This window comes from Alosa sapidissima, chromosome 8 (genome assembly GCF_018492685.1).
Source record: "Alosa sapidissima isolate fAloSap1 chromosome 8, fAloSap1.pri, whole genome shotgun sequence".
NCBI lineage: Eukaryota > Metazoa > Chordata > Actinopteri > Clupeiformes > Clupeidae > Alosa > Alosa sapidissima.
Genome location: NC_055964.1, coordinates 30,852,247 through 30,867,246, shown reverse-complemented (window position 1 = coordinate 30,867,246; position 15,000 = coordinate 30,852,247). Strand labels below are relative to the sequence as shown.

The following is a 15,000-nucleotide window of genomic DNA, read 5'->3' as shown; positions in this document are numbered from 1 at the left end:
AGCTTGTTAGCCTCAGACAGCTCAGCGATCCTCTGCTCCAGACTACTCATTTTGGAGTCCATGGCATTAATAGTCTGCAGAGAGAAAGAGAGAGAGAGAGAGAGAGAAAGAAAGAGAGAGAGAGAGACTGAATGCACTGCCCTGCAACAGCATGAAATGAATTCTTTCAAGACTGTGGAGCGCGGGCTCAGATCTCTGTACTTCACAGCTCCACCCTTGTAAATAGTTCATGTTCACTCCCAGTTCAGACTGAGGGCCGAAGCCATCTGTGTATTGGCCTGCTGGGAGTTTCAACTATTTGTGCTAAAGGGACAGACAGAACTAATTACTGAGAAGTGGGGCCTTGAGAGCCTTTTGAGGGGCAGTGGTAACAGCCTTTTGAGGGGCAGTGGTAACAGCCTTTTGAGGGGTGGAGGTAACAGCCTTTTGAGGGGTGGAGGGAAGCGTCTGTGTGAGAGGGCAGAAGTGAGAGGTGAAAGGTCAGTGGCGGTGTGTCTTACAGCCTTCTGCTCGCTGATGAGCTTGCTGCTCTCTCGGGCCTCCTCCTCATAGGTGTTCTGCTTGGACTCCAGAGCCTCCTTATCAGCCAGGTCAGCCTTCATCTGGACCTCTAGGACCTGCACACACACACACACACACACACACACACACACACACACACACACACACACCACACACACACACACACACACACATACACACACACACACCACACACACCACACACACACCACACACACACCACACACACCACACACACACACACACACACATACACACACACACACACATACACACACACACACACACACACACACACACACACACACACACACACACACACACACACACACACCACATACAGCATACAACAAACAAACAAACAAACATCAACAACAAACATCATCCTTGTCAACAAGAGCAGCATCCGAAAAAATAATAGCATTGCTAGGCTGCTTTCCTAAAAAGCCAATGGCGAACTACAATCCAAAATATCACAAATATTCTTAAATAATATTTTGACTTAGTGCTTTGTGTTTTGCACTTTGTGCTAGAAATAGGGTAGCATACTAATGTATTTGATCAAAAACTTATACATGCCAAAAATGTGTTAAATACACATCTATGAATCTGTTATTCTTTCTTAACTCTAGCTTTGCAAAACAAGATCCAAACCGTCATGCAAATAAAGCAACTTTGAATACTAAAAATAATGAAATAGTGACTCTCCACCTCAACCTGGTGTGTGGTAAGCGCTCTGGCACATAACGGCTGCCGTGCATCAACCAGGTGGGTGCTACATTTCTTGTGGGGCAGCTGTGGCCTACTGGTTAGCACTTCGGACCTGTAACCGGAGGGTTGCCGGTTTGAACCCCGACCAGTAGGCACGGCTGAAGTGCCCTTGAGCAAGGCAACTAACCCCTCACTGGTCCCCGAGCGCCGCTGTTGATGCAGGCAGCTCACTGTGCCGGGATTAGTGTGTGCTTCACCTCACTTTGTGTACACTGTGTGCTGTGCGTGTTTCACTAATTCACGGATTGTGATAAATGCAGAGACCAAATTTCCCTCACGGGATCAAAAGAGTATATATACTATACATTTTTTTTTATTGAATATCCCCTAGGGATCAATAAAGTATCTATCTATCTATCTATCTATCTATCTATCTATCTATCTAGCTATCTATCTATCTATCTATCTATCTATCTATCTATCTATCTAAATTGGTGGTGGTTGGTGGGGTTCCCCCTTCAATGTGAAACGTTTTGGGTGCCTCGATAATATAGCGCTATATACATGCAATGTATTGTTGTTGTTGTCTTTTTGCTGTCCTGTCTTTGTTGAGTGTCCTGTGTTGTTGTTATTGTTATTGTTGTTGCTGTTCTTGCCCTGTCCTGTCTGTGCTGAGTGTCCTGTGTTGTTGTTATTGTTATTGTTGTTGCTGTTCTTGCCCTGTCCTGTCTGTGCTGAGTGTCCAGTACCTTAATCTTGTCCTCAAAGAGTCTCTCCTTCTGCTCCAGCTGCGTCTCCATCCGATGAGCCGCCAATTGGGCCTCCCGTAGATTCTCCTCCAGATCCTGAACAAATAACCATCCCATAATGCAATGCAACCCATAATGCAACAGGAGAGAGCAACACAGTTCAGATTCTCCTCCAGGTCCTGAACAAATAACCATCCCATAATGCAATGCAACCCATAATGCAACAGGAGAGAGCAACACAGTTCAGATTCTCCTCCAGATCCTGAACAAATAACCATCCCATAATGCAATGCAACCCATAATGCAACAGGAGAGAGCAACACAGTTCAGATTCTCCTCCAGGTCCTGAACAAACACACAACCCATAATGCAGTGCTGTAGGGGAGAGAGCAACACTGTCCAGCTCTCTGCATTTGGGGACGTCAGTAGAAATTGAGTTTACACTCAACAAGTGCTCTGGCTGTCTGGATAAAGCTCTCTCTCTATAAATGTGTCCATTATGAACACACAAGCCCCTGTCTGTGTGAGATCTATATCTGCATTGGACTTCTAGCTTCATATTTGTTCTTCATTCAGGGTGAGCATCGTCCAGCACAGGCTATCAGATGTTTGCCTTGAGCACTGTGTCCTTCAGTCAGATTTGTTATGAGGAGTGCTTTATAGTGTGACCATCAGATCATATACAGTAGGCTGGCCTCCAGCAAGAGCTAGACTGGATATGCTGCAGCATTTTAACATCATTCCAAATCCTTGAGTCAGACATATTCCCAAATTTGACATGAGACCCATGTCTGTGATCATCACTCTAAATCAAACACAATCGAGAAGTAAATCTGATTTAGTGATGAGACTACACACACACTGAACTAAACACACTCTGATCTCACATGTGGTGATCATCTCACAGGACTGAATAACGTCCTCTCTCTCTCACACACACACACTCTCTCTCACACACACTCCTATTAATTTGTTAAGGGTCGATTTGTCATTTGTCATTTTTTGCACCAGAGGGGAACAGTATTTGTGTGCATTGATGTGTGTGTGTGTGTGTGTGTGTGTGTGTGTGTGTGTGTGTGTGTGTGTGTGTGTGTGTGTGTGTGCGTGCGTGTGTGCGTTTGTGTGTGTGTGTGTGCTTGTTTATGTGTCAGTGTGTTATTTTTTGTTGGAGAGCAGTAGGTGAGCATGAGTGTATGTTTGTGCGCGTTTGTGTGTGCGTGTGTGTGTGTGTGTGTGTGTGTGTGTGTGTGTGTGTGCATACATGTGTAAGTGCGTGTGTGTGTGTGTACCCTGATTTTGTCGCCCATCTGTTGTATTTGTTGTGATTTAGTCTGCATGTCCTCCTTCAGCTTGCTCTCCCTGCGCTCCACGATCTCCAGGCGCTTTACCTGGTTCTCCAGAGTCTTACGGCCATCCTGCGCACACACACACACACACACACACACACACACACACACACACACACACACACACACACGCACACACAGACACACACACACAGACACACACAACGCGCGCGCACACACACAGACACACACACACCACACACGACACACGTGTGCACGGACGGACACACACACACACAGGCACATGGACACACACATTAGAGCACATCAGGGGAGAGCATGTTGAGCATTTAGAGTTTGGCATGTAGAAGCCACTTTACGTAAGGAAGGTGTTCAATAATTTACTTGTCCATGTGTTTTTTATGTGAGTACATTTTTGCCACAACTCATCTTAGGGTTATATAATTACTGTTGGAATTCTACTGTATCTTAGGGTTCGGTTTAGACTTACATGTAGCTGTTTTGAAGGAATGCGTTTATTATTCTTTGAAGTTCTATTACTCTTTTGATGGATTATATTATCTCCACTTCTGTCTTTGATAAGACTAATTATTAGAATTAGAATTTAGAATTCAGCTTTATTCTAACATGATGTCATGCATATCATTTGTGTGGTTTCATAGTGTGTTCATGTGGCTGTGAAGTGGGAAGGTCCCCACTTTGGAACTCCATACTTCTGAACTGAAAGCGTTCACTTGACAACAACACACTGGTGACGTTGCTAATGTTCATAGGCTAGCTAGCCAGAAGGCTAACATCACGTAGTTACTCAAAAGTACTCTGGGAAGTACTGTTCAATATCTCAATCGCCTGCACTTATGAGTATGACATAAACAATCAATGAAGTGACTTATTTGGGCATGGAACAAGTCCATTATACTATAGAATTCTCCCACTTCCCAGGTGCTCATGAACGCACCATTAGTCCTGATTTGCTATTATCTGGTGATGACATCACTAGTCTCATCACGTGACCATGGCATGTGTTCTAATGACATCACTGGAGGAGTCAGGTGACCCTGGTGTATGTGTTCTAATGACATCACTGGAAGAGTCAGGTGACCCTGGTGTATGTGTTCTAATGACATCACTGGAGGAGTCAGGTGACCCTGGTGTATGTGTTCTAATGACATCACTGGAAGAGTCAGGTGACCCTGGTGTATGTGTTGACCCCTGACCCCTGACCTCTGTCTCTCGCAGGCGTCTGCGCAGGCTGTCGCTGTTGTCCTCTTTGGTATGCAGGCGCTCCAGGTCTCTCTCCATACGCTCCTTGGCCTGCCGCACGCTCTGCAGGAGGTCAGAGGCCTCCGTACTCGCCTTCACTGCCTGAGACACACACACACACACACACACACACACACACACACGCACACACACACACACACATATGCCGACACGTACGCACAGACATGCACACACACACACACACACACACACACACACACACACACACGTACGCACAGAGACACATGCCATAACACATATTCATGCATACGCACACACACACACACACACACACACACACACACACACACACACACACACACACACACACAATAAACAACATCAACAACATTAAACCCCCAGCTCAAAGTGGTGTGACTATGATAGTAGGTGTGATCCCTAGAAAAACTACTGAGATGTATTTAGTGCTTTACACTGCCCGGCCTCCATCTCAAGTCCAACTCCACAGCAGGTTATAACTGCCGCTCCACCCATCAGCGTCCATTACATGCAACTCCACAGCAGGTTATAACTGCCGCTCCACCCATCAGCGTCCATTACATGCAACTCCACAGCAGGTTATAACTGCCGCTCCACCCATCAGCGTCCATTACATGCAGGTTCTGTGTGTCCATCTGCTCACCTTAACAAGCTTGTCCTCCAGCTCCTGGATTTTGGTCTGTTGCTCCGTGTTGACCTGTGTTGGGAAACAAATTGTACATCTTAATATACAGCAGCTGTTACTAGTCCTTGCACTGTGATTGTTGTTTTTACGCATACATATGGTGATATGATGATATTTCTGTTCTCTCTGCAGGCATTTGTTTTCAGTATTTAAAGGTACTCTAAGTGATGTTACTTCACTTCTGTTGACGTTCAAAAAGAACAGAAAGCTAGCTCACCCTCCCCCCCCCCCCCCATCTCCCCCCCCTCTCCCCGTCCCTCCCTCAATTAAAACTTGTGTGTTCCATATTGGTGTGTTCCATTCGTCTACCCGAGTTGGTCACCCCCCCCCCCCTCCCGTGCAATTGAAACTCTCCTGAACCACATCTCGTCAGTGATTTTCTGGAACTGTTTGTTATGTTTTTATGGTCCAGGTTGGACCAAGTCGTTTTTGTTGGTGTTTTTGGAGCCCTGGCTGTCAACAGAGGCTGCGTGTGTACAGTACTGTACAGTGTACAGGTTACGGTGTACAGTATTTAGGGCACAGGCAGCTAGTGGATGGTGAGGTAATGTTTGCAGTATGTGATAAAAATGGTTTAACTTACAGTAGATACGGCGTAACATCCCTTAGAGCACCTTTAAATCCCATACACGTCTACGATAATAATCCCTCTCGGTGAGCCCTGTAGGTGCCAGTGGTACCGTAGGGCTGTGGGTCGTTATGAGGTACTACCAAAGTCCTTTTAGGCAAGTCCCTCCACTCGGCGGCCATATTGCAATGCTTTTTGGGCACTCGTAGGGCATCCTATTCAGCAGAAATGCGCGTGCGCAAGGCTTCACCACACCAATCTTGCTCCAGCGGCGAGATCACAACACATGATTGGCATGATTTCTTCACAACACACCACATGATTGGCTCAATGTATTTACATGTCGACGTTTTGCCGAGTAAGGGGTGGGATATGTGTAGACAACGGCCATATTGGCGTTACAAACTAACCCCATGCATTTCTATGGAGGATTATTTGAGTGCTGTGTCTCCTCATTAGAAAGTCTCTGGTACTACTTCCTCCGGACTGTGATACAGTGTAGCAGCAGGGCTCTGGTTCGTACCTTCTGCAGTTTGGAGAGAAGCTCCTCCACCTCCGCCTTCCCCTGCTCCTTGGCCTGTGAAACGGACACAAGCAAACACAAGCACACAGTTCACTCACAGAGGATGACAGAGCATGAGCAACATCTTAATTCCTGACTTTTTACTCCATGCGTCTGACCACAGAGCATGACAGAGCATGAACAACCCCTTAAATCCTTACTTTCTACTCCATTACTAATTACATACACTAATCTAAGCCCTGCTGGCCTACTAAGGGCCCTCTTTGCTGAGAGAGAGCCTCTTTCTGGGTATGTCGACAGTTGTATTTTACTTGTTTTACTTTTACTTTTTTTTTTACTTTTCTGTATTATCTCAGAGCTTTCTTAGTAGTCTTGAGGATGTTTTAAAACTTTTCCAAATTGACTTTTCTAGATGGTCTACAGCACGATGGTCAGAGCTTTCTTAGTACTCTTGAGGATGTTTTAAAACTTTTCCAAATGGACTTTTCTAGATGGTCTACAGCACGTGTAAGAGCCCATGTTCTTGATGTTTTTCGTGGCAGTGAGTTTGTTGCAACGTTTCTTCCGGATGTTTCCGCAGCCTGACCTTCTGGATCTTCAGCTGGTACTCGGTCGCCTTCCTCTTGAGCTCCTCGCTCGTGTGGCGCGACTCCTTCAGCTCCGACTCGTACAGGTCGCTGCGGCGACGAGCCGCCGAGAGGTTCTCCTCCAGCTGCCGAATGGAGACGCGCATCTCCTCCAACTGAGCGTGATACTCCTGCAGAGGGGAGGAGGAGGAGGATGGAGGAAGAGGAGGAGAGGGGAGAGAGAGGAAGAGGAGGGAGGTGATGGAGTAAGGGGGGGGGTTGGAGGAGGAGGAGAAGAGAGGAGGGGGGTTGGAGAGGGAGGAGAAGAGAGGAGGGGGGGTTGGAGGAGGAGGAGAAGAGGAGGGGGGTTGGAGGGGGAGAGGGGAGAGAGGAGGAGAAGAGAGGAGGGGGGTTGGAGGGGGAGGAGAAGAGAGGAGGGGGGTTGGAGGAGGAGGAGAAGAGGAGGGGGGGTTGGAGGAGGAGGAGAAGAGAGGAGGAGGAGAAGAGAGGAGGGGGGGGTTGGAGGAGGAGGAGAAGAGAGGAGGGGGGTTGGAGGGGGAGAGGGGAAAGAAGGGGGGAGGAGTAGATGAAAGGAGGTAGAAAAGTAGAGAACAATAAAGAGATTAGAAGAAGAGAGGAGAAAAAAGAGAAGGAGAAGAAGGTGGAAGGGAAATGCAGAATGGAGAGATGATAGCAGATGGATAGCACATGAAAGAGAAGCGGTAAAAAAGAGAAAGAAGGTGAGAGAAAGAGAGGAGAGAAGAGGAAAGAGGGGATGAGGAACAGAGAAAGAGGATGAGAAAGGAAAGGAGAGAAGTGAAGAAGAGAATGAAGGAGAAGAAAGAGAAGTCAGTCAGTTGAATAGCGGAGTGTCGGATCAGACAGCAGGCACTGGGACCAGGCGGAGAGAATAAGCTGAGACAGCGAGAGGCTGTGCCATGCACCCAATAAAACCCCTGACAGGCCCAGGAGAAAAGGGTGGAGCTGATGTGGAGCACAGGAGGAGATGAAAGAGAATGTCAGAAGACTGAGGGGGGGGGGGGGTTATAAACACGTCAACAGAAAGAGATAGAGCGCAAGAAAGGGAAGGGAGCCAGTGATAGAAACATCATCAGAGAGAAAGAGAGAGAGAGAGATGTTGAGGTGATAAGTTCAGGTTGTGTGACATAATTCATGGTATCTATAGTATATCTCCTCCACCACTACTGGTCTTCTAGATGGACGCCTCCACCCCTACTGGTCTCCTAGATGGTCTCCTCCACCCCTACTGGTGTCCTGTCTGAGCCACATCTCAGCAGACTGTTGAGTCCTCGCCGCACCCATGCCAGATCCGGACACTTGGTGGAAGAGGTGACCATGGCATGAGTTCTAATCTATTGTGACATCACTGATCGATCAGATGACCTGGTATGTGGTGACCCCTGACCTCTGTCTCTTGCAGATGTCAGCGCAAGCTGTCACTGTCATTGTCGGCCTCTATGGTGCGCAGGCCGCACCCATGCCAGATCTGGTTGAACTCTGCCTCAGAGCCAACAGCTAGAGCCCTAGCTAATCACCAGCCTTCACTTACAGAATGAGCTGTGCAGCGCTCTGCACTCAATGCACTCTCTGTGGCACCGTTGTCCAATCAGAGCTCATTTTTTATGGATGAGCTCTAAAATGCCAGGACATTAAAAACTTTCATTTAGTAAGTCACAGAGGTGGAGAAATTATCACCAGCATGCACGAGAGTCATTTTGTTTTATTAAACATGACGCAGAACCAACAAACAAACCTGGCAAAACACTTGACATTTAGCTAAATTAGCCACTCAGGTGGCTGTTACAGCAAAATGCTAATTATGAATCCAAACCATAATTTTCACTCACGAGTAGGTTGGAGAGCATTATTAATTGCGTAGTTTGCGTTTGCATGCAAAAACCTCATGAGACACGAGAGTCTTCTGATGCTTGACATAAGCCTGTTCTTTTACACTTACATATCATTAACATCCCAAGAGTAGCCTGCACTTTGAGTGTAGGAGTACTGTTTCTACCCAAGTGGGGACCAACTTTCTGAGTGAGTTCTATACTAGAAAGTACCCAGGTCTCTGAATATATGAGTATAATATCCAGAATTTATACAGCTCCTCTACAACTCTAGAGTATCCAGATCCCTTAGCGTATGAGTAGGCTACAGTATCATAGAACACACACCTTAGCGTATGAGTACCGTATAGAACACACAGCTCCCTTAGCGTATGAGTACCGTGTAGAACACACAGCTCCCTTAGTGCATGAGTACCGTATAGAACACACAGCTCCCTTAGCGTATGAGTACCGTATCATAGAACACACAGCTCCCTTAGTGTATGAGTACAGTATCATAGAACACACACCTCCCTTAGCATAGAACACACACCTCCCTTAGCGTATGAGTACCGTATAGAACACACACCTCCCTTAGCATAGAACACACACCTCCCTTAGCGTATGAGTACCGTATAGAACACACACCTCCCTTAGCGTATGAGTACCGTATCATAGAACACACAGCTCCCTTAGCGTATGAGTTCCATATCATAGAACACACAGCTCCCTTAGCGCATGAGTACCGTATAGAACACACAGCTCCCTTAGTGTATGAGTACCGTATCATAGAACACACACCTCCCTTAGCGTATGAGTACCGTATAGAACACACAACTCCCTTAGTGTATGAGTACCGTATCATAGAACACACAGCTCCCCTAGCGTATGAGTACCGTATCATAGAACACACAGCTCCCTTAGTGTATGAGTACAGTATCATAGAACACACACCTCCCTTAGCATAGAACACACACCTCCCTTAGCGTATGAGTACCGTATAGAACACACAGCTCCCTTAGCGTATGAGTACAGTATCATAGAACACACACTTCCCTTAGCGTATGAGTACCGTCAGCACACATCACCCCCATTCTCCATCAACTCCATTGGCTACCAGTTCCGTCCCGGATCAAATACAAAGTACTACTACTCACCTTCAAAGCCCTCCACAACCTTGCTCCCCCCTACATCTGCGACCTACAGATAACTTGTCTTTGTTGTATTGTTTTGTTTGTTTGTTATTGTGTTTCCCTGCCTTTGTCTTTGTTGTATTGTTTTGTTTGTTTTTTATCCAGATTAAAGGTGTAGCCAGTCAGCGACTGACAGTGACAAATGAGTTCACTAGAAAAAATTACCAGAAGTTTGCCAATGTTGGCCGCTACAGGCAAACTTTCAGCAAAGTTCTGGCAACAATTTTGCCACTAGTTGCAAATGTGTTAGCCAGTGATTTGCCACCACACTTAACCAATAATGGCAAACTTCCAGTAAACTTCTGGTGACAAACCTAATTTGCAGCAACTGCCAAAAGTTTACCACAACCGTTTGCCAGAAACTTAATTTGCATGTGAAAATATGACCTTGCCACAAATTTGCGGCAACTGTTCACCAGGAACCTGACATTTCTGTAAGGATGTACATGATTTCAAGCCCATAACAATTTTTGTCACATTCAGCAATCATCTCCTCACTGCCCATTCCATGAGTACAATATATATATTAAAAAAAAAAGGTATTTGTAGGCAGCCCAGGCGCAGAAAATTGGAGACAAACAAAGTGAGGGCAGCATGTCCCCAAACAAACAAACAAAACCAAAACCCTGAGTGGAGTTTCTCTGGGAGAACTGAAGATAGAGATGAGCTACCATCCTTGGTGTGTTTTCTTTGGTCCACTCCTGGGTTCAAATATAATGCATGTTGTTTTGGACAAAAAGTGTCTTATTAAATATAAACATGAATGTAAACAAACATGACTTCCTGCACAATCCCTGACTGCACCTTTAAGGTCATATTCATCTGTTTTCGAATATTATTTCCAGTCCAGTCTTGGCCCTCAACTGGTCTTCTCTCTTATAATGGATCCATTTAGAGCAGTGGTGGGCAAACTGCGGCCCGCGGGCCCGCCAAGCACTTTCATCCGGCCCGCCAAGCATTTAATGTGGTTATCACATTATTTTTTTCCTGCGATAGAGAACAAACTGCTTTTCACTCTCCTTAGAGAACGTTTACAATGTCAATGTCAAAACATCATGTTAAATAGAGATAACATCATGTTAAACTAAGTTAACTCTTAGTTATCTCCTTTGCAGCAGATCTAACGTGAACATTATGCGATCCATTTACAGTTTTTCTCAGTCGCTTTGGTGCTTTTTTCAGATCAGAATGAAAATTCTCATAACTATTAGTTCAACCTCCACAACATTTAGTCATTTGTGCACATCATAGTAGCAATTTCTCCTTCCTCTGAACAAATTGCAAATACTTTTGGACATGTATCAGTTGCTTTCATACAATTCTCTGCTGTTTTTTAACATTATCATTTGCTTATGTCATGTCAGTCAAAATGAACTATACTTATGAATACTGAATAGTCGTTCCCAATAAAACTAATAGTCTTCATTTCATTGCTTGAGTCATTACATACAAAATTGTTGAACTAGTGATCAAATTCTGTCACAGTGCTGTAGAATTGCAAAGAGCACACAGTAAAAATGTATGCATTCAGTGTCTTGTACTCACTTACTCACCTAACTACAGCAATGTGTAACTTTACTGTAGTTTTCAAATGGCTGTACAAGTACTGTATAGTGCTGTCTTGAGCATGTTCAGGTAGTGTCACTGAGTTCTGACCTTTTTTTGCATTGGAAAACACTGAGAGAACTGTCATAATGGAAACATGACAAAGCCATTTGACTATCTTGTTCATAAACGATGGTGTCAAGACTTCTCATTTTGATGACACTGACAGTTTCATTGACATGAATACCTGCTTTTGAGGAATGGACTATCCATTTTGAGCAAGTGACGTGACTAATTGTTTTGAGAATTGCACTAACTTCTGTGCAAATGTTAATAGTGATGTGAGAAAAGCACCAAAGCGACTGAGAAAAACTGTAATGGGAACGCGTCTGCACTCACGAGAGGGATAGAGAGCCGCAGGTTCCAGCTGGCTTGTCATTGTCGATCATTGATATCTCCTTATAAGAAACTGTTAAAAGGAAATCATGAAGGCAACAGTGGTTCCCACTAATGACCATTTAAAAACTGTGAGAGGGCCCAGCCGTAGGTACAGCACTAGCCATAGTGGAGCAGGCAGAAGATCATTGAGAAATAATGATGTCTTAAAGCGACAGTGCAAAATTTATGCATTTGTTAAACAGCATACAATTAGCAGTATAGCAGTAAGTAATTAATATTTTAAAAGAAATAGTTCTCATAATAAATTATAGGCTATAAAATATGTATTTTTTTATGTGTGTGTGTGGGGGGGGGGGTTGTTATGCGGCCCGTCGGCCAATTTTCAAAACCCAGTGTGGCCCTTGAGCCAAAAAGTTTGCCCACCCCTGCTTTAGAGGAAACCATGTGATCAAATGGATACTGCATGCTCATGTAATACATTTGTTTTCCACAACTGGCTACCAAAAATAAAGGCTTAGTGAAGCACTGTAGATGCTCTCTTTATAGCCAGTTCTCTCTTTATAGCCAGTAATCTTAATAATCATACATACTGAGGAGTTCTATGTGTGTGTGTGTGTGTGTGTGTGTGTGTGTGTGTGAATACCTGTGTATCACTATATGTGTGTGTTGACATGTTTGAGTGTATTTGTATATGTGCACTGTGTGTGTGTGTGTGTGTGTGTGTGTGTGTGTGTGTGTGAATGTGTGAATACTGTGTGTTTGTGTGTGTATGTGTGAATACTGTTTGTGTGTGTGTGTGTGTATTTAATGTGTATTTATAAGTGTGTGTATCTGTGTATTCATATGTTCAAGTATGTTTGTATGTGTATGAGTGTGTATGAAAGTGTGTGTGTGTTTAGATGTTTATGTGTGTGTGTGTGTGTATGTGTGTGTGTGTGTGTGTGTGTGTGTGTGTGTGTGTGTGTGTGTGTGTGTGTTTGTGTGTGTGTGTGTGTGTGTTTGTGTTGGGGAAAACAGCCAGAACAGAGCTATTCTTCAGTGGGCGAGTTCCATCTCTCCAGAGAGCGAGAGCAAGCGAGCCTGCGGGCACTCGAAACCCCTTTTGTGTGATTTCTGACAGCACGTGTATTCCGTGTGTTGCCAGGTAAGCTGGTATGCAGCACGCACACGATCATGCGGGCACTCGAAACCCCTTTTGTGTGATTACTGACAGCACGTGTGTTGCCAGGTTAGCTGGTATGCAGCACGCACACGATCTTGCGGGCACTCGAAACCCCTTTTGTGTGATTACTGACAGCACGTGTGTTGCCAGGTAAGCTGGTATGCAGCACGCACACGATCGTGCGGGCACTCGAAACCCCTTTTGTGTGATTACTGACAGCACGTGTGTTGCCAGGTTAGCTGGTATGCAGCACGCACACGATCATGCGGGCACTCGAAACCCCTTTTGTGTGATTACTGACAGCACGTGTGTTGCCAGGTTAGCTGGTATGCAGCACGCACACGATCATGCGGGCACTCGAAACCCCTTTTGTGTGATTACTGACAGCACGTGTGTTCCGTGTGTTGCCAGGTAAGCTGGTATGCAGCACACACACACTCATCATCCAGACAGAACTGGCTATAGTGTGTGTCGATAACTGAAAATAAATACATGCATTGTCAAAGACAGACAGCTTGATTGCAGGTTCCTTTAAAAATCCATATGTTTAAAATAGAATCCCACGGTATGCAGTAAAAATATGTCTATCACTGTAATGTATAGATGACTTTAGACTGACTGTATTCGTAAATACTATATCTTTTGTAATTCTCTATACTTATGTGTGTAAATATCTCTCTCTCTCTCTCTCTTTCTCTCTCCCTCCCTGTGTTTGCGCATAGGAGAAAGAGAGAGAGAGAGAGATAGAGAGAGAGAGAGAGAGTATTGACGTGAATGCCATATGTCTGTGTGTACTGTGTGTATGTGTGTGAGTGTGTATATCTATATTGCTAAGTGTGTGTGTGTGTTTGTGTGTGCGTGCGTTTATGCATAAGAGAATGAGAAAGAGATAAAGAGAGAGAGAGAGATGGAGAGAGAGAGATGGAGAGAGTATTGACATGCTGTATGTGTCTGTGTGCACTGCTATGAGTGTGTGAACGTGTGTATCTATATTGTTAAGTGTCTGTGTGTGTGTGTATGTGTGTGTGTGTGTGTGTGTGTGTGTGTGAGCATGGGTGTGTATTAGTTTCCAGTACCCTGACACCTTTCTGCTCACATCAGCAGCAGTCGTGCTTCTCTCCTCAGCATGGTTTTTATCACCATGGTAACTGTAGGCGATGGATACTGCTCTTGGCTCTCCTAACCACTAACGGCCAACCGCAAAGCAGCGAAGAGGAGAGGAGAGGAGATCTGAGAGGAGCCGCTTGTTTTTCAATTCCTATTGTGCCCTGTCTACACGCTGTCATCTCTGGTAGTCACTTAACACCTGCTGCTCAAGAGGACTGTGGCCCTTACAATGGCCCTAATCTGGTCCTGATCTAGGAGGTTTACCACTTACTCTGAGTTAAAGGAGAATTCCGGTGTGATATTGACCTAAAGTGTATTGAAACATGATACCGAGTGTGAACGTATGTCTCATAGCCCATCTCGACTTGTCCCCTGCACTCCAAAATCTGGCGCTAGTTAGCCGATGCTACCAACAACTTTTTCAGTAGTGGTGCTTCGGCATCGGGCTAGCCATGCAAATAAATCACTGTTTTACACCCATTTACGAGGCTCAATGTATCTCCACACTTCATTGGTAGACTTCCTAGGGCCCTGACATTTAAAACGAGACATTGAGAACTTTGAAAAAGCACTGGTAGTTTACTTACAAGACGATTTATACAGACAGTATCTTCACGAAGTTTAACGTTTGCAGCCATCTTGAATTTAGTCACGATAAGTCGAGCAACGAGTAAGAATGAACAGGTATGATAAGGGATCAGATTCCAAAAATAATTCAGTGGAAATGCATGGATTCCAGTTTCTTCCAGTAGCAGCAACTGGAATCCATGCATTTCCACTGAATTATTTTTGGAATCTGATCCCTTATCATAGCTGTTCATTCTTACTCGTTGCTCGACTTATCGTGACTAAAT

The 15,000-nt window shown here is 45.0% G+C and overlaps 2 protein-coding genes across 8 annotated transcripts in view; one reads left to right on the top strand and one right to left on the bottom strand.

The window, feature by feature from the left end:
• LOC121714956 (tripartite motif-containing protein 16-like) overlaps positions 1 to 15,000 on the top strand; it is a 964,796-nt gene that overhangs the window by 231,212 nt on the left and 718,584 nt on the right. The window lies entirely within an intron of this gene.
• LOC121714929 (citron Rho-interacting kinase) overlaps positions 1 to 15,000 on the bottom strand; it is a 75,022-nt gene that overhangs the window by 39,536 nt on the left and 20,486 nt on the right. For all 6 annotated transcript variants that reach the window (XM_042100153.1, XM_042100156.1, XM_042100157.1 and 3 more), the window contains exons 5-12: positions 6,914 to 7,084; positions 6,328 to 6,381; positions 5,195 to 5,248; positions 4,513 to 4,653; positions 3,271 to 3,396; positions 1,982 to 2,077; positions 501 to 617; positions 1 to 74 (exon numbers count right to left, since the gene is read on the bottom strand). The exon at positions 1 to 74 is cut by the window's left edge and continues 36 nt beyond it. In XM_042100153.1, coding sequence (XP_041956087.1) covers positions 1 to 74; positions 501 to 617; positions 1,982 to 2,077; positions 3,271 to 3,396; positions 4,513 to 4,653; positions 5,195 to 5,248; positions 6,328 to 6,381; positions 6,914 to 7,084 — 833 coding nt within the window. The remainder of the gene's footprint in view (positions 75 to 500; positions 618 to 1,981; positions 2,078 to 3,270; positions 3,397 to 4,512; positions 4,654 to 5,194; positions 5,249 to 6,327; positions 6,382 to 6,913; positions 7,085 to 15,000) is intronic.